This window comes from Prionailurus viverrinus, chromosome B2 (genome assembly GCF_022837055.1).
Source record: "Prionailurus viverrinus isolate Anna chromosome B2, UM_Priviv_1.0, whole genome shotgun sequence".
NCBI lineage: Eukaryota > Metazoa > Chordata > Mammalia > Carnivora > Felidae > Prionailurus > Prionailurus viverrinus.
In genome coordinates, this window is record NC_062565.1 from 137,705,866 (window position 1) to 137,728,140 (window position 22,275).

Below are 22,275 nucleotides of genomic sequence, written 5' to 3' on the forward strand. Positions count from 1 at the left end.
TTAGTTCAAATACAACAGAAGATTAGATGTCATGTGAAGTGAATGATTTATCCCTAGAAAGGTGAGAGGTGACACACTCCCAGGCCACTACAATGCAATGAATTTTCCTATCTAAAGTCAACTGGAGACTGTTTGATTCTTTATACCCTCTTTGGAAATCTACTCAAATGGTGCAGAATCATCAGCATTTAAAAGTAATGTGTAATTGGAACGTTTCTGGCTATTAGAGGCCAGTCTTTAAATAAAGTCTGAAGCTTTGGAAATTAGGCAATTAATAATGTTCAACATCCTTTTGAATTGACATAAGCTTGGCTAAAAAGTTAAATAAGTGAAATCAGATTACCCTGAATTCATTTGTAAGTACAAGAGGTGAATATAGGCTATGAATGAGTAACGTTAGTTAATATAGGATAAAATTATCTATTGACATTTCTTCTCTGGCTCAACAAGTGAATCAGGCTGATTATGCATCATTCAGATTAACTTTCTCTTTCCACTAAGTTCACTATTGGTAAATAGCTATTATTTATCTGGACTTTGGTATTATCCTTGCTCTGATCTCCCTGCCCTCCAACTTAGCCAATGAGTTACCAAGCCTGATCAAAATGCAGTTCTTGATAGCTCTCGACTGTTTACCTTTCAAGCTTCATTTCTCATGAATTGTCCCATCACCCAACAGCTTCTTCAAAGTGACACGCTCACTTCCAAGCTTTCTTACATACTCTTCCCCTGTTTGCAAAACCCTCCTCCCACTTCACTAGTTCTAGTGCGCTCAGTCTTCCGTGTAAGTACTCCTCCTGACAGGAAGGCTCCCTTGATTCCTCTCCTAGGGTAGCTTGCCCTTACCACTCTTCCCATGCTCTACCTAAACGCCTCTGTAGTTGTCTGTCTCTGCTGTTTGAGGGTAAACTGCATGAAGGTAGACACTGAATCTGTACAGCTCATCACTATGTTTCTAAATCCTACTAGTATTTATTTGTCAGATAAATGACTAAAGAGTTAAGAAAGCTGAAAAGCAGGGATGACGGGAATAGTTCTCCATGGTTCTCAGGCGGCATGATGGAGCGTCCCCAGACTCTAATACCACACTTATCCCTTTGGGTCATGGCCAAGTTTAGTAAGAGAGAATGAGAGCAGGTGTATAGTTACTTCAGGCACCGGTCTTGCATTGCCGTGATCTCCTGGACAGTGGGTGGCTCTTCTCCAGGAGGCTGCGGGGCTCCGTCCTGAAGCATGCCCAGCGCTTGCTGCCGCAGCATGCCTAAAGCCAACTGCTGCTGTTCCAGTTCCAGAACGAGTGCGTCATGATGGTCAAGAAGCGTTAAGAGCTCTGCTTTTGAGGCTTTCTCTGCTGAACCTCCCGGCAGTTTATCTTGCAGCTGATCAGTCGTTTCAGTGGCTTTTTTAACCTGATGACAGACGCATATACTATGAAGCTCAAAACTAAACTGAAAAGACAGACCAATTCCAATAAATGCCATATTTGCCACTAGGGCACGGAAGCACTTAAAGATGATGGTATAAACTCTAAATTTCAGGGACCAAATGTGAACAATCTCCTTAACAAGGAAAGGAAGACCACCTCTTATTCTGGGTTTTAAAATTTAATCTCAAAATAATAGGGTGATCAGAGACTGCATAACAGAAAAGTTGTTTTGCTTTTTTTTAACGAAACAGATAAAAGAAAAACTCTTTCCAATATTTCTGTTAACATGAATATGTGCCTTGGGGCGCCTGGGTGGCGCAGTCGGTTAAGCGTCCGACTTCAGCCAGGTCACGATCTCGCGGTCCGTGAGTTCGAGCCCCGCGTCAGGCTCAGGGCTGATGGCTCAGAGCCTGGAGCCTGTTTCTGATCCTGTGTCTCCCTCTCTCTCTGCCCCTCCCCCGTTCATGCTCTGTCTCTCTCTGTCCCAAAAATAAATAAATGTTGAAAAAAAAAATTTATAAAAAAAATAAAAAAAAAACATGAATATGTGCCTTGAGTCATTAAGGAAGATGTAGTTAAAAACACTGAAACCTACTTTAAAACACAAAAGGAATTAAATATAAGATTTGGGAAATGAGTTAAATTCTTGCTCATTTTCATGACAAAGACAAAGTATTTTATGCTTTTTCAGGGCCAGGTAAGAAGATTTCATTAAAAGCGTAGCAAATGGGGGCAACCGGACTTACATTCCTTTCAAAATTTAACTGCTTGGTTTTCTCGTTATAATAATCAGACCTCAACTTAGAATTAAATTGCACATTGCATGATGTATTTTGTTTCATAATTTGGTTTTCATGGCACTAAAACAGAGACTTAAAAAAAGAAAGGCTTGTTGCTTTTCATAAAGCCAATTTCAAGAAAAGGACAAAATACTGCTTTTTAAACTATGTCGTCGTCAGCAAGGAAACAACTATTTGAACCCCTCAGTCATGGAAGTTACCTTATTGTTAAAGCTCGTCCACTCATCTACTGCATCTTCCAGTATCTTCTCCTGGTCCTGAGCCACAGCACGGAGACGGGTCCAGCGCTGCCAGACGGTTGTCATTGACCTGCTAATGGCTGCTTTGCTTGCGTCATTTCCGGTTTTTTCCAGTTGTGAAGTTTTGTCCTCAAGGGCCACAACTTTCTCATGGAAGGAGTTAACTACTGACGCTAAAGCCTGAGGTAGGGAGACGATAAGAGACATTATGAGCAGAGATTGATTTTTCAAAAGTTCTGCGGATTTCAGCAAATCCCCAAATTACCTGCAAAAGGAAATGTTCCCACATATATTTAATTTCCTCTGGTAACTCTTACTTTTACACTTAAGTTTTAATTGACTTAGGTTTGAATTCTTTATTATTTTTTTTAATTTTTTTTTTTTGACGTTTATTTATTTTTGAGACAGAGAGAGACAGAGCATGAACAGGGGAGGGGCAGAGAGAGAGGGAGACACAGAATCGGAAACAGGCTCCAGGCTCTGAGCCATCAGCCCAGAGCCCGACGCGGGGCTCGAACTCACGGACCGCGAGATCGTGACCTGAGCTGAAGTCGGACGCTTAACCGACTGTGCCACCCAGGCGCCCCTAGGCTTGAATTCTTTAAAGAGGTAAGGTGAATTTGTGTCTTTATTAAAAATTGATATATTAAAATATTTTATTTATTTGTGAAAAAGAAAAGTTTATTTGCTACTTGACATAACATTCTCCCCATTTCAGAAGGCAGCAAAAATATAAGTGAACTGAATTTGATATTTAAGTATATTATATTCCACCTGATACTGCTGTGATATAGGAGTGAGACTCAGTTATTAATGTCTGAATATTATTTGAATTTATCTATATTATTACCAAAATGTATTTACAGAAATTGATTATGTGTCACATCTTATCAGAAGCAAATTTCTCTGAAGGTCTTTTTATAAACCTAGCTATGCATTTCAACAGGAATCCTTAAAAAGTGATAGCATTTAATTAAGTTCAAAAAGCTATGGAATGTGGCTAAATGAATCCTTTTCATATTTAACATTCTTCTCATATTTAAATGCATCCAGGTGGAAATGAAAGTTTATTGACCGGTTTCTAAAACTCTCATATGACAATGATAATTACAATTACAATAGAAAGGACATTTCACACAACAGCAATACTAACCTTGTGTTCTGACAACTTTTCTTCTGCTTCATGACTGGAAGAAGTCTTCAGTAAAGAAAACTCAGACAATTTCTTTTCTGCCTCATTCATCAATTCGATAACCTCTTCCCTTGCTTTCTGATAATTCTGCCATTGATCTGCACATCTTGAAAAAAAGTCAGACAAAAGCCAGTAAGCAACATAAACTCACACATTTCTATGCAGAGCTCTGATGTCAGTATGCCTAATGACACTTAAGAAGAAGGAATTTAGGTGCTAATGTACATCATTGGTATATTCTTTTCCATGTGAAACTTCATTTCACTGAAATATAAAGACTAAAACAACTCTAATACCTCTGCAAGAGATCTAATTGGGCATGTGAGTCCTGTATTATCCTCTGGCTCTTCTCTTCCAGGGAAGCCATTTTCTGTGCTAGGTGCTCTTTTCCAGTTGGCTTGATGAGTGGGTCCAGGCTGGCTACCAGGTGCTGGAGCTCCTCCAGATTACTATGGAACTGATCTTCTGTACTAAAAAATTCCACATGGTTTTTGAGATTTTCCTCTACGCTCTCCACATCTAGGCCATTGCCTGCCAGTTGTAACATTTCATGAGCATCCTCAAGCCAGTCGTTAGCTGCTTGAAATACTTGATAGTACCTCTGACATTGACTATATATTTGGGTCAAGGCAGCCTGAAAGACAGTAATTGCAAACACAGTCAACTCTCAATTGCAATGTATTTGCCATAAATAGTTTAATTTTTTTCCATTTCTTTTCCAGTCCTCAGTCAAGTGGATATATGTGTACAAATGAATTGATACGCTGGTGGATTTTGTGAGGGGGGGGGGTGGCTGTGATTCATTATTATCTTTTGTTTTTCCTTCTGCTATTCTTAAGATTTTATTATGGCAGTTAAAATAAATAAACAAGGCCAGAAGTGGAATAGAAATTTATTGGGGCGCCTGGGTGGCTCAGTCGGTTAAGCGTCCGACGTCGGCTCAGGTCATGGTCTCGCGGTCCGTGAGTTCGAGCCCCGCGTCGGGCTCTGTGCTGACCGTCAGAGCCTGGAGCCTGTTTCGGATTCTGTGTCTCCCTCTCTCTCTGCCCCTCCCCCGTTCATGCTCTGTCTCTCTCTGTCTCAAAAATAAAATTAAAAAAACGTTAAAAAAAAAGAAATGTATTAGTGGTATCTTGACTATATCTGAAACTTCTCTCTCTTGTAAAAATATATATGCTTTGAAAGATGTGACAGATTGAATATTCACCAAAGTGAGATAATACCTCACTTGGCTGGAAGTATAATAACAACCACTATGGAAAGCAGTATGGAAGTTCCTAAAGAAACTACAAATAGAACCACCATATAATCTAGCAATCCCACTTCCGGGTGTTTATCCAAAGGAAATGAAATCATTATCTCAAGAAGATATCTGTACGCCCATGTCGAGAGAAGCATTTTTCACTAGGCAAGGTAGGGAAACAACCTAAGTGTTCATTCACTAATGAATGGCTATAGAAAATGTGATACACAAAAATAAACTAAAAATGGATTAGAGACCTGGGTGTGAGACCTAAAACCATGTAACTCCAAGAAGAAAATATAGGCAGTAATTTCTTTGACATTGGCTTTGGCAACATTTTTCTAGATATGTCTCCTCAGGCAAAGGAAACGAAAACAAAAATATGCTGTTGGGACTGCACCAAAATAAAAAGCTTTTACAAAACAAAGGAAACGATCAGCAAAACACAAAGGCAACCTACTGAATGGAAGATATTCATAAGTGATATATCCAACTAGGGGCTAATAGCCAAAATATATTTTAAAAACTTAAACAACTCAACACCAACACACACACAAATAATCCAATTAAAATGGGCAGAGGACCCGAATAGACATATTTCCAAAGAAAACATCCAGATGACCAACAGACACATGAAAAGATGATCAACATCACTAATCATCAGGGAACTGCAAATGAAAACCACAATGAGATATCACCTTACACTTGTCAGAATGACTAGCATCAAAAAGACAAGAAATAGCAAGTGTTACCAAGGACTTAGAAAAAGAGGAACCTTCATGCACTGTTGGTGGGAATGTATACTGGTGCAGCCACTGCGGAAAACAGTGTGGAAGTTCCTCAAGAAGTTAAAAATAGAAATGCCATACAATCCAGTAATTCCACTACTGAATATTAACCCAGAGAAAATGAAAACACTGACTCAAGAGATATATGCACTCCTACGTTTATAGCAGCAGTATTTGCAGTAGCCAAGATATGGAAGCTACCCATAGATGATAAATTCATCTATCAGCAGATGAATGGATAAGGGAGCTGTGGTACATATACACAATGGAATACTACCCAGCCGTAAAAACAAAAGGAGATGTTGCCATTTGCGACCACATGGATGGAGCTAGGGGGTATTAGACTAAGTGAAATAAGTCAGACAAAGACAAATACCATATGATTTCACTTATATGTAGAATCAAAAACCAAAACAAATGAAAAAGCAAACAAAAAGCAGAGACACACCCCTAAATACAGAGAATAAACTGATGGTTGCCAGAGAGGTGGGTAGGGGGGATGGGCAAAACGAGTGAAGGAGAGTGCAAGGTACAAGCTCTCAGTTATGGAATAAGTCGTGGGGATGAAAGGTAAAAAGCTTAGGGAATATAGCCAGTGGTGTTGTAATAGTGTTGAATGCTGACAGAGGGTAACTACATTCATGGTGAGCATAGCATGATATATAGTCTTGTCAAATTACTATGTTGTATACCTGAAACTAATGTAATGTGTATCGACCATACTTCAACTACAAAAAAGAAAAGAAAACATGTATTATGAACATTATTTAAAAAAACAAGGAAATCCTGTCATTTGAGAAAACATGGATGAACCTGGGAGGTATAATGCTAAGCAAAATAAGCCAGACGGAAGAGAAACAAATACCACATGGTCTCACTGACATGTGGAATCTAAAGGAAAAAAAAAAAAAGCTGAAATCATAGAAATTAAGCAGACAAGTAGTTGCTAGGGGTTTGGGGGATGGAAAAAAAAATAGGGGACGTTGGTAAGATGGTGCACATTTTTAGTTTTAAGTTGAATGAGGTCTGAGGATCTAATGTGTAACATGGTGACGACAGTGGACAACACTGGATTGTTCACTGAAATTTGCTAAGACATTAGGAATTAAATGTTCTCACCAAAACAAAAAGGTGAGGTGCGGGATATATTAAGTCACTCAATGGGGGAAATTTTTATACGATGTTTACATACCTCAAACCATTACATTATATACTTTAAATATCTTACAGTTTTATTTGTCAGTTAACCTTCAATAAAAACGGGGGTGGGGAGAAGGAAGTACAACAACACCAAATGTCCAAACTAGCATTCACCACACTAAATAGCAATTTCTGGAAGTGAAATAATGGCCCATAAGTCTTGAATAGGGACTGAAACAGAAAAGTTTAAGAATGGAAAGCAGACCCCATAAAATGAAATCCATTCAAATCCAGAAGGAAAGGAAACATTGTAACCAGCCAGCTGTGACTGGACAAGACAAGCTATCATTGTACAAGCAGACACAGAAAGTACATACAAGATTGGCATTTAAGAAGGAAAGAATGTGTATGGACAAGCAAAGAATCAATGGTGGAGATTAGAAATGCCCCTGGAACCACAACCTTTAGTTAATGGGCCAAGAGAATCAATTAAGACTATCAATCACAAGATCACCTTAACAGATTCGAGATTTTGGTTCAAAAATCATCAGATCAACAGATGCAAGCTTATAGAACAGATGTTTCTCGAGAATGAAAACTCCAGGTAACTTCTGTCCTGATTCTTCACTCTAGGTTAAATGCTCTATAGCTATAGCTATAGGGAAATTAAAAAAAAAAAAAAATTAACCATGACCTTGAATCAACATGAAAGGGAAAAAATACACTAAATAGACTATAGTTTGAGAAATCAGAACTTTAGCTGATGACGTTTAGTAAGATTTTACCCAAATGTTAAAATTAAAAAAAAAAAATCTATTTAGTGTTAACCTTAATGTATGTGGAAAATAAAGTTACGTGATAGCTAAGATTCACTGCGGGCTATTTCTGTCTACACCAGGCCCTACGCAGAGAATAGAAGTCCAAGAGGGAAATATTATTATCCCTCTTCCCCGGAGTGGAAACTGAGATTTAAGAGGTGTAAGTAATTTGCCTAAGATCACGTAACTGAGATTAAAACTCAGGTGTGCTTTACCCTAAAATTTTAGCTATTATGTTATCCTAAAGAAAGTCATCTTTTACTTAAATGGCTGGCTGAAATCCCATAGAATCAGGGGCTGAGAACAGATGTGGGAGAGAAAAAAAAAAAAGGTCCAAAGGATAAGTCAGAACAGAATAGTCTGGGAGCTCTTAGATCTCTTATTTTTGAACACACAGAATTTGCGGGGCCCAGAACAAGGGGCAATTGGGAGGTCAAACTGAGAAGTTCTGTGCATACTCCCATTTCTTTGTTATCCCCAAATAAAGTCATGATGAACCTTCGAGGCTTGCTTTTGCTGTGCCGCAGGGAAGGAAGAGCAGAGGAGGAAAGGGTGAAGAGATGAGGCGATTGGTGAGAGACCCCACGAGAAACGTGGCTCGGCATGGGGTCAGGACTGCATGCTCTCTATAATGCCTCCAGCACTAATCTTAGAAATACCAGGCTTCAGATTAACAAAGGCATCTCTACTTATTCATTTCTAATTAATTAATTTTAGTATGAGTGTACTCATATGTGATTATATTATTATATTCATATGATTATATTAGTGCTATCTTGTATCGTCTTTTCTAAAGGTGAGAGACAACTGAGGTATGTGTTATAACTAAGGAGAAGTCAATGTGGAATCCCGTGAGATTAATACCAGGCACCTAAACAATCAGGACCTTTTTAAAAGTCAGGTTGAAGATGACTCACTATAGTATCAAAAAAGAACTCCGGAACGAAGCGATTTTAACCCAAAATAAAAACCAAGGAATTTCTCACAACTGTTTACAAATAAGCAGAGTGGAAAACAGGACGAGAAGGCCCTAGTAAACCAACCTGTCTGGTGCGTAAAGCTTCCTGAACGTCTCCGTCCAGCTCTGAGAGCTCAGCAAGAGTGTGCTGGAAATCTGCGGAAAGGAGCTCTTTGGCTTTCGTGAATTTCTCCTTCTCCTTGTTACTCAGGGCATTCATGATTCTCAGGCTGGACTGGACCTCTTCCTGATGAATCTGGGTCTTTCTGATCTCCTCCTGGATGTCCTGGAGGCTCAGGTCCAGGCACACCGGCCCACTTAGCTCTGCCTTCACGCTCCTCAGCCAGTCCAGGGAGCGGCTCAGCTCTGTCTGAAAGTCTATGCTCTGCACCATGCGGCTCTCACACTCGGTCACCGTTGCGCCAATGGCAGAAGTCAAGACTTTTAACTCCTCTTGCCAGGACTGGATCTGCTGCTTGGCTTTCTCATAAGCCGAGGGGTCAAGGTGTGGAACCAGATCTTCAAGATGCACGGTCACTCGTTTTAGCACGATTCCTGCATCCTGAAGGCTTCCCGCCAGCAAGTGATAGATTTTGAGCTTCTCCTCTGCGGGAAGCGTCTCCTCGTTCACTTTGGACTGCTCCGTCTTCACAGCCTGCAGTTGTTTTTCTAGCTGGTGGCACATCTTCTCATGCTCTTGATAGGCACTGGAGGTGTCTTCCAGTAGGCCAACCCTTTGTTCCGTTTGTCGCTTCAGCCTGTGGTACAAGGTGACGAGGTGCAGCATCTTGTCTGGCTGCCAAGGCTGTCCTGTACTTCTAAAACTTTCCTTCTTTTGGTTCAGCTCATCCACCGCTTCCCCGAGGCGGGCCACCTCTCCCAACAGGGCTCGGCAGCCTTCCTGAAGAGACACGGCCTCTTCAACTCTCAGGTCAGTGGGAACTTTGCTCATCTTTAAGAACTGGTCCTCAAGTTCACTCAGAGACTGGGTTGTCAACTCGATCAAGGAAGCGTACTCTTTCCGAGCAAGAATTGTTTCTTGGACTTTATAGAACTTGTCTTTAGCCAAGGCAACGATTACATTAAATTGCAGGGGAAGAGCATTTAGCTTTTCATTGAGGTAGGAATGATCGACTTCATTCAGTGATGGCAATATGGCCTGCCCAGTTCTCTGCAGCGTAAGTAGGAGATTTTCATATTCTGGAGATTGTTCAAGAATGTGTTGGTATTTGGCCAGTTGGGCGTGCAGCTCAGCGCTCTCATTCATTAGGTTGATTTCAGGAAATGTAATAATATCTGCTTGTTTTAGCCAGTGACAGGCTTTATCAAAATCTTCCTTAAAATGTTTCCTAGAAACCAAACTTTTCTCTAGTTCTTGGAGCCGATGGCTACACTTTTGTAAAACGGTGTCATAGACACTCTGTAATTCCTGAAGCTTACCCAGTACTTCACTCTTTTCCTGCTCTGTGGCTCCTTTCATTAATTCACGACCCTGAGCCCAAAGTCCAGTGACCTCGTTTTGGTACGTCTTGAGGCTGGCTTGCGCACTCTTGCATGTTTTGACTTGTTTGCTCACATCATCCGGTAACAGGCAGATGTGTTCACGGAACATTATCTTTCGCTCATGTTGTTGAATTTGGCTGGTTGCCTGGAACACCGCCATGAGGAACTGGGTTTTCTCGGACAAGGCCTTGTTTAAGTACTTTCGTCTCTGGCCCACTAAGTCGCTGAGGCAATTCACATGTCTCTGTGCATCAGAAAGGGCTTTCTGGATGATCTGCCGCTCATTTAGGCCAAGGTCAGCCATCACCCTGTCAGCGTCCTTTATGAGCGATTTCAGGAGCATCTGTTTGGTCTCCAGTTCACTGCAGATGGCGAGGTGGTCCATGAGGAGGTTCTGGGCCATATCGGGTGGGGGGCTCTGCTTAAGGGCCTCAGCGATGTTGGGCTGCTGTTCTTCTGCCCACTCCATTAGCTCCTGAAACCTGGACCGCACCACATTTAACTCCTCCAGGTTGGTGACTGACACTTGGAGTTTCCTTTTAACGAGGTCCTCAAGCTGAAACCAGCGTTGTTCGAGGTGACTTGTCTGTTCTTTGACTAATTCTTTGTCATCTAAATTCAGATGTTCTATCATTTTTTGCTTTTGATCTTTCAGATCCTCCACAGCCTGCTTTCTCTCCTGCAGTGCGAGCGCTAACTTTTTCAAAGCTTCTAGATGGACGGCTGTACTCTCTGCATCGGACCTGTCAGTACATTGAAAGATACAAAGACAAATTAGTTTCAGTGAATATCTATGGTCGTTCCTACCATGTTAAATTACACTTCAACATTTTCTTTAAGTGGGTGTTCTTAGCTTACAGCAGCTCAGTTCACGGTTTATTGAAGAGGTTCTGTGATTATTATGGAATATAAGACCCATATATTTCTTCTCGGGACTGCCTTCACTGCATCCCAAAGCGTTTGGATTGTTGTATTTTCATTTTCATTTGTTTCCATATATTTTCTTAATTTCTTCTCTACTTGCCTGGTTGACCCATTCATTCTTTAGTAGGGTGTTCTTTAACCTCCATGCTTTTGGAGGTTTTCCAGACTTTTTCCTGTGGTTGATTTCAAGTTTCATAGCATTGTGGTCTGAAAGTGTGCATGGTATGATCTCAATACTTTTATACTTATGAAGGGCTGTTTCATGACCCAGTATGTGATCTACCTTGGAGAATGTTCCATGTGCACTGGAGAAGAAAGTATACTCTGTTGCTTTGGGATGCAGAGTTCTAAATATATCTGTCAAGTCCATCTGATCCAATGTCTCAAATATTTCTATATCAGAAGCTGCACCAAAACAAGTTGCCTAGATACTTCTCTGTGCTTCTTCTTCAGGCTAATGCTGCCCTCCCATCACATCTGACCTGAACTGTTAGCTTCTACCTCTGGCTCTCATCAGTTGAACATGATCTGCATATTAACAACATCCCCGGATGATTTGTGTAAACACTAAATATTGACTAGCACTGATCTGCATTTTTTTGAGAGAGAGAGAGAGAGAGAGAGAGAATGAACAGGGGAGAGGCAGAGAGAATGGGAGAGAGAGAATCCTAAGCAGGCTCCACGTTGAGCCCCAACACGGGGCTTAATCTCATGACCTGAGCCAAAATCAAGAGTCAGACACTTAACTGAGCCACCCAAGCACACCAATCTACTGCATTCTTAAAAGAAATGAATAAGTCATTCATGAATTATATGCTCTCCTATGAGAAGAAGCTCCAACAATAAAGCACTAGATAGTTTAATCTGTAAGATATAACCAATAACTCTAATAGCTACTCATCTATGTACTTAGATATTGTTTGCTTGTCATCAGGAATCTTTAAAAGTAAGTGTGAAGGGGCGCCTGGGTGGCGCAGTCGGTTAAGCGTCCGACTTCAGCCAGGTCACGATCTCGCGGTCCGCGAGTTCGAGCCCCGCGTCGGGCTCTGGGCTGATGGCTCAGAGCCCGGAGCCTGTTTCCGATTCTGTGTCTCCCTCTCTCTCTGCCCCTCCCCCGTTCATGCTCTGTCTCTCTCTGTCCCAAAAATAAATAAACGTTGAAAAAAAATTAAAAAAAAAAAAAAAAAAAAAAAAGTAAGTGTGAAATGTAAAGAACTTTCAACCCTTTGACTACAAAACACATGTGATAAAAGAAATCTTATAAGTCTCTTTCAATTACAAAACAATGAGTTCTGAAGCATAAAGAACAGGGCTGGGACGTAGTATGATGAGTTCTGTTTGGGACTTAGGAAGTCTGAGGTACCTTTGTCAACCAGATGGAGGAGCCTATTATAAACCCAAAATAAGGGTTTTTACTGATACTGGCTGGATTTGTCTCAAAGACTTGTAGAATGCTGAGCATCAAGGAAAGGTAAACAAATCAGAAAATAGTGCACCTCCTTCCAGAAAAAGCACTATAATTTATATCTAGAATAATGTTTTTAGGGGCGCCTGGGTAGCTCAGTCGGTTAAGTGTCTGACTTTGGCTCAGGTCATGATCTCGCAGTTTGTGAGTTCGAGCCCTGTGTCAGGTTCTGTGCTGACAGCCCAGAGCCTAGAGCCTGCTTCGGATTCTGTGTCTTGCTCTCTCTTTGCCCCTCTCCCGCTTGTGCTCTGTTTCACTCTCTCTCAAAAATAAGTAACGTTAAAAAAATTTTTAGAGTAATGTTTTCAGTTTTAATTGCTGCAAATTAATAAATCTAGGCAGAAGAAGTGTGGATTTTAACAATTACAGTGATCAGAAGTTTATATATGATGACCCAGTATATGTGGGGAAGAAGGAAATCCTTTTCAAACAAGGTAAGAGGGGTTCGATTGCTACAAAATCACAAAGGACACACATTGATTGAATTTGGATTGTTCACTAATTTCTAGAATTCCAAAAGTGCAAGGAAACTTGACTGAATTATATAGTATGTAACACTTTACGGAAATGATAAGAAACCTATGGAATACAGAGATTCAAGAAGGATTCATTTCATGAATTGATGATAGTCTCATAGCTGATAATTAAACAAAACTAGACATATTCTTGGGATAATCTTTGAAGTCACCGTGTAATAGTCTTTGGAATGTCTCTTCAGGTCATGGCAGAAAATGGTGCTTTTTTTCAAACATCTTCCTTTTACTCACTGGTTACGTTAACACCGAGTGAGGAAAACCATGACTCTGTATCCACAGGACAACATGAGGTTCTTAATAATGTTTCATCAGTATTTACAACAACAGACAATAGGATGTTTAAATTGTAAGACATTTTTGATTTTTATAAAAAGGAGGACATTTCTGGCTTAGCGTTTTGGTGAGCCGCTGGAGAAATGCTGTTACCTGGCTAAGTTATCCCATTCTGTAGTGAATTTTTCTAAGAACTCTTCAACAACATTCATACGGTCATGGTAATCTCTTGTTCTCTGAAGATCTTCTTCCCTTTGCAAGCACAGACTGTTAGCCTGAAGGCACAGATCTAACCACTGGTCATTTAAATGGCTTATTTCCTTGTGTTCAGGAGACTCCTGCTTCTTGGTTAACTTATTCACCCTTTCTGTAATCGCGGTCACTGATGCCTGCTTACACTGTAGCTTCTTAACAAAATCCTGAAGGATAACAACAACAAAATAGATTAGATGTAATAAGCCTCCCATGCCCCCAATAAACACAGAGTGAGACATAGATATAATATTTGCACACACTTCAAGTAGCTGGAGAAGGTAGAATGAAGGGGTCATAAAGGACAAAAGGAAATCTAAAAATCTAAAAATCTAAAATATTATGAATATTTTCAAGTATGTAAGAATCAAAGGGTAACTGTGGTATTTTCCTTTGCTATGTTATTTTGAGAAGTATAAAGAGAAACTGATAAATACTGTAGCAATGACTGAAACAATACTGCAGTCATTAAGGGAAAAAAGGCAGTATTTTATCTTTAAGTGCAGCCCTGGTTTTCTAAAAATTTTTTGAGAAAAAAATGTATCTCTATTCTTTTTTTTTTCTGCATATGCAAACAATGTTCCAGTAGAAAATATAAATGGCTTACTATCACAGACAAAAATAAATCTTAAAGTTTGTCAAAAATCTGGTACAACTTCTAATCAAGTTAATATACTTTAAATAATTTTCTATTATATTTAAACTATAATATAAATCCTATTCATATATTTCACATTAATCATATATTAATACATATTTTATAGGTTAGATACATTTAATTAATTGATACATTTACAATCCTACAGCCTTAGCAATATCGTGGCGAAAGGCTAGTAAATAATAAGGCTTCACCTTTGTTTAGTGGCAGAGTCTTCTGGCTCTTTCGGCTAAACCGCAGCTGTTTTGTTCAGAAACGAACTACCTAGTGAACGTCCTTCAATCCAAGTAGCTAACTGTAGCCCTGAGAATATATTTAAATATTTACTTTCTCGTCTGTCCTTTCCTGGCTTCGAATCAAGGTTGTTCTGATTCTATCTCCTTCCTTAAATAGCTATACTAATGTTGAAGGAGTGACTGACATAAGCCAGTCATAGGCCATAGTCGCCTTTATCTCCCCTGGACCCCATGAATTCCTACCTTCACTTGGGAAACCATGTTCTGTGCAATGTTTAACTCCAGTTCTGAGTGCCTCTTCTTCATGTTCTGTAGTTGCTGGTCAGCATCTTGGAGGTAAATCCAAAGTTCAGCCTTCATGTGCTTGATCTCTCCCCAGCCCTGAGTTAAGTTCTGGGCCTGGACAAGCCTTTGCTCAATCTTGAGAGAACACAGAGGCAAGAAAAGTAGGTTTTATATTAAGATTTTCTGAAGACTTTAAATGTCTAAGACTTATGCCATATGATTTCAATTAGTTGTAAAGCTCTGGAAGTTTTAACAATGTATTAGGTCAAAGCTGTTTTTTTACATTGGGCATTTCAGTAGACATATCTGCTTGACTGACTCATGAATTCAGTCTTGGGGTTAACTAGAAAAGACTTATATTGCTCTTGATTGTGCATTTCTTGATACTTACAAGACACCAAGTAAGTGTTGGATGTATTTTTAGATTGCCTTCACTGACTTTTGAAACTGTATAATTTATTTCAGTAAATAATTTTTTTAAATTTTTTCAACATTTATTTATCTTTGAGAGAGAGAGAGAGAGAGAGAGAGAGAGAGAACATGAGTGGGGGAAGGGCAGAGAGAGAGGGAGACACAGAATCTGAAGCGGGCTCCAGGCTTTGAGCTGTCAGCACAGAGCCTGATGCGGGGCTCGAACCCACGAACTGTGAGATCAGGACCTGAGCCAAAGTCGGACGCTTAACCGACTGAGCCACCCAGGCGCTCCTCAGTAAATAATGTCTTTAGGAAGATATGTGAATTTTATCATCTTTCATAGGGATTTAAGGAGAGATTTGTTTTGACAATATAAAAGTTAAAAAAAAAACCACACACGATTCTAATGATTTTAATATCTACATTATTATTTAATTTCTCCCATACTTTTTTCCTTTATATCCTTTTTCTATTCTGCGAATATTTAGTCAATTAAATATCAAACCTGACTCTTTTTTAAGTTTTTTTGTTTTAAACCCAAGCGTGTGGCCTTAACACATTTAAGGCAGCATTGGCGAACACACAGCTTCCGTGCTGGCACCTGCTGCGGACAAGTACAGCTGACTTCTCACAACATGTTTCTGTGCTGGCACCTGCTGCGGACAAGTACTGCTGACTTCTCACAACGTGTTGTTCTCACAACGTGAGCCCAGACACAGCTTCAGAATCCTTCTCAACACCACCCTCAGTCACCGTGGATGGATTAGAAGGGCCTGGACAGATGGCATGCTCTTTCCTATCCGTAATATAAAGCAAGGATCAGGGATCCTTTTCATATTTAGTATTATCTAAAGAAAAAGTTGGAAAAAAAGAAAAGAAAAACAAAAAAGAGTGGAAAAATCGGAAAAGAAGAGAGAATGGTAATTGAGAAAAGAGGAGCGGAAAGAGGTACTAATGATGAGTGGTTCAATGCAACTAAATGTTCCAATTCAGTGGCATCGGTATCCTTGTGCTTACTTTCTATGACTTAGTTGAAATTCAAATATCTACTTGTTATAATGGCTGTAGAATCCAATAGAAAGAATAACCCAAGGAAATATTTTCTTTGACTTCTAACATTGAAGCAAGAGAATATAATAAAACAGACCAATACAATGATTTTTAAACATTTTACCATTTGCTCTGTTTCTTGGATGTCTTTTGCTGTGGTTTTCACTGAAGAGCTTGACAAGTCACATGTGGAGCAGAGGAGATCTAAGTAAGTCCTTGCCTGTTCCTGCAAAGCTCTGTAGTGTTTGACCTGGAAACAACCCCAAACTTGTCAGAGTGAAAGAGAAACATGCCATGTTTACAGAGCAAATATTTGTACCATTTGTAGTATCTTGTTGACATTCCAAAAATAACCTTGCTATGCTCAATATTTTCACCCTTGTTATAAATGATGCATATTAGTGATTCCAGGAAGGAATTCAAAACACACTGGCAGGGATCCATCTGCCCAGCGGCTGCTTCTCAACGTAATTATGGTCTGGGAAAGAGAACACACAAGAAACTTCTACCATCTTTCCAGATTCTCTGCTCACATTCTAGCTTGTTTTCCATTTCAGAGGAAGAATCAGTAGCCTACTCTAGCCTGCTTCTTCACATTCTAGAGACAGAAAGAAAAGCTCATCGTGCATTTGTAAGCTTCATTCCAGTTTAGTAAAAGTGAAGATGGCTGGGCTTTTTTCCTCTGCATAAACTTCCTGCAGTGGTCTTCCCTTTCCATAGCCCTAAGGAAGGCCTCTCCGGGTGGATCTTTAATCTATACACAGAAACACAGAGAGATGTGTTTCTGTGAAGAGACTCAGAGTCTCTGCAAGCTCTGTGTTAGACACTGTGTTTGCAGTACCCAAAACAAAACCCTTGTTTCCATGGAGCTTATGTTCTTATGAGAGAGACAGATAATACGTAAACAAATGAACATGCAATGCGATGTTTGGTAGCGATAAACACATGTAGCAGAGTAAAGGTAGGGAAGTAGGATGAAGAGGTGCTGCTCCTTTGGGGAGTGTACCTCCAAGAGCTCTCTGAGGAATGGAATTGGTTCAGGGAGGGAGCCAGTAATGCCCTGGGGAAAGAACATTGCAGGTGATGAATCCACAGCAAATTCAAAGCCCTGAGACTGGCGTGGAGTGACCCAGTAGGAGCAAAGGTCAAAGAGGTGGGGGTGGGGGGTCGCGGGGGAGACCACGGAAGACCTCACAGGGGAGTGGACCCTACATCCTAATTTGTTGGATTTATGTCTCTATGCCTTTTCAACCTCAGAACTATTGACATTTGAAGCCAAGTGCATCTCTGCTGTGGGGGCTGCCCTGTTCAGCACAGGGCTCAGCAGTCTCCCTGGCGGGTCCCAACAGCAACCCCAACACTCCCCGTGGTGACAACCAAAACTGTCTCCAGACATGGCCAAATATCCCGTGGGGAAAAAAACAATCACCCCTCCTTTCTGTTTACAAATCATGTACATTGCAGTATGACAGTGAATTTCTTCAAAACCTTCAGAAGTAAATATACTTACAATCATCACTACATACGAGGACCCTGGGGCTCAGAAAAATTAAGTGACTTACCCATGGTTACCCTGCTGAGTAGTTATTAAAGTTGATGCCTCAGTTACACTGCCTGTGCTCTTTCTGTTCTACCAGGCTGACCGTCAGTATTGTGTCCATCTTCCTAGCTTAGAACGTGAACTCGACGACAGTGAAGCTCAGATTTTATTTATACTTTTATGCCCTCAGGAGTCAGCACAACTCGGGACATAGTAAATACTTAACACAATTTCACTGAACGAGTGAATCACAGTATGACATAAACTTTCAGGACTCTACTACCTGCTTCACAGCTTCTGCTCTGCTCAGAGGTGGGTGCTGGGTTGGCTTTAAATCTGGTTGGACTGCAGAGAGCCAGGCCTGGCATTGCTGTAGAGTGTCTTGTCGGCTAACATGCTTCTGAAGTTCATGTTCCAAACTCTGGTACACCTGAGACGAAACAATCATGGGACGGTTATTAGGATATTCAGGAAATCTCTGTTGATCTCTATAAAGATCACCGGACTCAAATGAAAGACACTGACCGGGCCATTTACATGGATTTTATCCACAGGACTCCCCAGTACCATATACACATCTAAGGAGTCTGCTTATGCTCCAAAATATGGCAAAGCTCAATGGCCATCTTTAATTTATCACTTCTCAACCTGCGTGTTATAATATCTTGAATAGAGGAAGAGAATCTGGGCAGGGCTAATGTAACAGTAGAAATGGGTAGAATACGTGAAACCTTTGAAGTCAATTGTCAAACATAAATCAGAGCTTTTGCAGTCCCTCCCACCACCGCCATCGAATAAATATTGTACGTTTTGTTTAAGCTAGAAACTGAACATAAAAATAAAACACCGCATCATGAAAAGGCAACCAGTATTTCTCTAACTCAAATACTTCTGCTTTAAGAATATGGTCAAATTGGAACTAAACTGTAACATAGGGAATGGGAAAGTTGGATGCCGTCATTTCATTTTAGAAGTTGTATTCCAGGACAACAATAATCCATAGTAATCCAAACATCTTCTAGTATGTCTACTCAATTCATTAATCCTCAACCAGCCAACCAATTTCCATTTTATCCATAATGACATACTAAGAAACTATTACGTGTCTCCTTGGAATCAAGGTGAAATATGCCTATAATGTTTTTCTGAACAAACTATTCTATTAAAAACAAAGAAGAAAAGAAAAAAGAAGGAAATGAAGTTAGCATGGCTTTTCTTCTTTTAACACAAAAGAAACAATGAATTCTGCTTTTCTCTGTCATCTGTTAAATTCACCATTTTCATCTGACGTTGGAACTGTCTCTTATTTATTCTTATTCTAGCAGAACTAAAAAGAGATAAGGTGTTTAGTTTTCTTTATCATTTTACACACATTAATTACAAGGTTCTGATTATGTTCTTAGAATTTCATCAGTTTTTAAAAATTTATTTTAAAATTATGTGTTTGTCTTTGAAAATCTACCAGTTTTTTTTCAATTAAACAATATCCTTAATGTGTAGAAAATGCGTGCTACAAAATCAGTGTTCAAAAAAAATCTCTATTGAAGGATTAAGTAAATCTAACAAATAATTGCAGATGATGACATAGAGGGAAAAAGGGAGTGAAATGAAATAAAACAGCATGGAACTTTCTAGTGTGCAGGGGAGAGGGCCAGAGGGAGAGAGAGACAGAGAGAGACAGAGAAAGAGAGGGAGAGAATTCTAAGCAGACTCCTGAGGCTCAGCACAGAGCCTGACGCGGGCTTAATCTCATGACCCTGAGGTCATGACCTGAGTCAAAATCAAGAGTTGGATGCTTAACCAACTGAGTCCTAGCCACTCCTTTCTTAATTTTTTGAATGTGAGTTTTTCAAGTCCAGTGAGTCAATTAATGTCACCTAGCATCTTTTTTTAATCATGATGAAGACAGAGCATTTTTCCCATGTCATGTGTATACCTCCAGTTTTTACTGGCTAGCCCACTAACAAAAATAATAGATGTTTTGCCATGCCACTTAAAAATTCTGAAATGATAAAACACAATTCATTGATTTTAACTAATTTTTGTTAGAAGAGTGATTCTTATCCATCTTAGACTATTTCTATAACATTAGGAATTCCATTAAGAACACCCATTAAGGGGCGCCTGGGTGGCTCAGTCGGTTAAGCGTCCGACTTTGGCTCATGTCATGATCTCACGGTCCGTGGGTTCGAGCCCCACGTTGGGCTCTGTGCTGACCACTCAGAGCCTGGAGCCTGTTTCGAATTCTGTGTCTCCCTCTCTCTCTCACCCTCCCCCGTTCATGCTCTGTCTCTCTCTGTCTCAAAAATAAATAAACGTTAAAAAAAAATTAAAAAAAGAACACCCATTAAGTTATGTCTCAAATTTGATACTAACTCCTTTATCCAATTTCTTTTTTTTAAGTTTATTTATTTATTTTTGTGAGAGAGAGAGCAGGGAAGAGACAGAGACAGAGGGAGAGAGACAGAATGAGTGGGGGAGGGGCAGAGAGAGAGGGAGAAAGAGAATCCCAAGCAGGCTCCATGCTCAGTGAGGATCCCAATGTGGGCTTGATCCCACAACCATGAGACCATGACCTGAGCCAATGTCAAGAGTCAAATGCTTAACCAACTTAGCCACACAGGCACCTCTATCCAATTTCTTTTTTTTAATGTTTATTTTTGAGAGACAGTGTGAGCCAGGGAGGGGTAGAGAGAGAGAGGGGGAGACACAGAATCCAAAACAGGCTCCAGGCTCTCAGCTGTCAGCACAGAGCCCGACGCGGGGCTTGAACTCACGAACTGTGAGATCATAACCTGAGCCGAAGTTGGACGCTTAACCAACTGAGCCACCCAGGCCCCCCTCCCCTATCCAAGTTCTAGATGATTTCATAAAAATGTTGAATTGGAGTAGAACCTAGGTGGCATAGAGTTAAACGGAAAACAATTATTGTGAAAAGTACAGAATAAACTTACCTTGGTGTTAGAGAATAAATGGCAAATTATAAGTATTGATAGTGTGCAAATCAAAAGGAAACAAAATTTTTAAAAATTTTCACAATCAATCTATGAAATAAAGGGATTGGGAAAACTGAATATCTTCACATCGATCAAATGTGTGATATGTGATTGTGTGTCCACACAGAGGCTATGAAACCTATCATCTTATTTCCTATCTGGAAATGCAACAAAGTTATCCTGAAGACTGAAGATCAACGTTATTTTTGAAAAGCTCTAGATTATACAGACTTCCTCTTTAGTTCATTGTCATTCTAGAATATTCGAGGGGTACTCACCCTCTGGGCTGTACTGCAGACAGCTGAGTAACTGTCCTTAGTGCCCTGCAGGTGAGCGTACACATTTTGTTTTAGTTTTGCTTGAAGGTGGTCTGCACACTGGCTGATCAAATTGTCACCTTTACTTTTAAGGTTGTTCAAACGGTCTTCAAAACCTGCAATTTCTTCCATCATTGCCTGCAAAAATGGAAAAAAATACAGAGTTCTCATAATTTCACCTTCAGTTTTTAAATAACCAATTTATCAAAAAAGTTTAAAATCAATCATTTCACTGTTTAACGATGTTTTTGAAAGACTTTTGCATTTTGCCTTGGTGACCAGATTCACAAACAAACAAACAGAAAATCTGTTTTTAACGATACTCTCATGGGGAGAGGTAATGAGTTTAATAGATTAAGTTATATAGGGATGATGCAGTAACCGTTAAGACGAGAGTGAATTCATGGATGACCTCAGTTATACAGTTACAGAGATATCTGTTCTATGGTATTATTATCAGCAAAATGGGTGTCCATACATTTTGCAGCTCTATAAATTATAACTCTGGTATAATTTACATCTAAAATAACCCAATTACTACTTAATCTAATTTACTAATATCTAATTAATAATATAATATCTACGATATAATAATTGACTACCTTATTAGTAATTTATAGTTATATAATACCTAACTTACATAGTATTTATACTAATAAAAATAATATTTACCATGAACCATTTATTAAGTACCTGGTATAGTCTAGGAACTATATATATCCCTAATAGGTGTATATTATCATCATCATTTTACAGCTAAGGAGATTAAAGCACAGAGAGTTTATATAACATGCTCCAAGTCAAATCATCAGTAAATGGTAGGGCCCCAGGCTCTGGACCCCACTCTGCCTGACTCCAGCTTGTACACACCCCCATCCCCATACGTGGTCTCCAGTGAGCATTTTCACAGATCCCTTACAGAGGGGGAACCAACTTTTTCAAATCAGGTTTTAATTTCCTTACGGCGATACAATACTAGCGACAAGTGGCACATTCCAACACCAGGTTTCCTGGGTTGACACGTCGATATACTTAAGAGAAACTCTAATGGGATCTCAGCAGCCCACAGTCCACCATGTTCTGAACTGGTGCTGGGTTAATGGTTATCGCATACACACCATATCGAAAAGAACCGTTTGTCTTTGAGTTGTTATAGAACCACTGCACCATGAGGTTATTGAGGGCATTTCCTCGGTGCCTAGTAGAATATATTGTGTACTTG

General features: G+C 39.8%; 1 protein-coding gene across 13 annotated transcripts in view; it reads right to left on the bottom strand.

The window, feature by feature from the left end:
- SYNE1 (spectrin repeat containing nuclear envelope protein 1) overlaps positions 1 to 22,275 on the bottom strand; it is a 472,738-nt gene that overhangs the window by 180,209 nt on the left and 270,254 nt on the right. For all 13 annotated transcript variants that reach the window (XM_047860298.1, XM_047860302.1, XM_047860305.1 and 10 more), the window contains 10 exons: positions 21,015 to 21,191; positions 18,024 to 18,170; positions 16,325 to 16,450; positions 14,695 to 14,871; positions 13,459 to 13,724; positions 8,690 to 10,850; positions 3,954 to 4,291; positions 3,619 to 3,763; positions 2,427 to 2,645; positions 1,150 to 1,409 (listed from right to left, as the gene is read on the bottom strand). In XM_047860298.1, the coding sequence (XP_047716254.1) occupies positions 1,150 to 1,409; positions 2,427 to 2,645; positions 3,619 to 3,763; positions 3,954 to 4,291; positions 8,690 to 10,850; positions 13,459 to 13,724; positions 14,695 to 14,871; positions 16,325 to 16,450; positions 18,024 to 18,170; positions 21,015 to 21,191 (4,016 nt within the window). The remainder of the gene's footprint in view (positions 1 to 1,149; positions 1,410 to 2,426; positions 2,646 to 3,618; positions 3,764 to 3,953; positions 4,292 to 8,689; positions 10,851 to 13,458; positions 13,725 to 14,694; positions 14,872 to 16,324; positions 16,451 to 18,023; positions 18,171 to 21,014; positions 21,192 to 22,275) is intronic.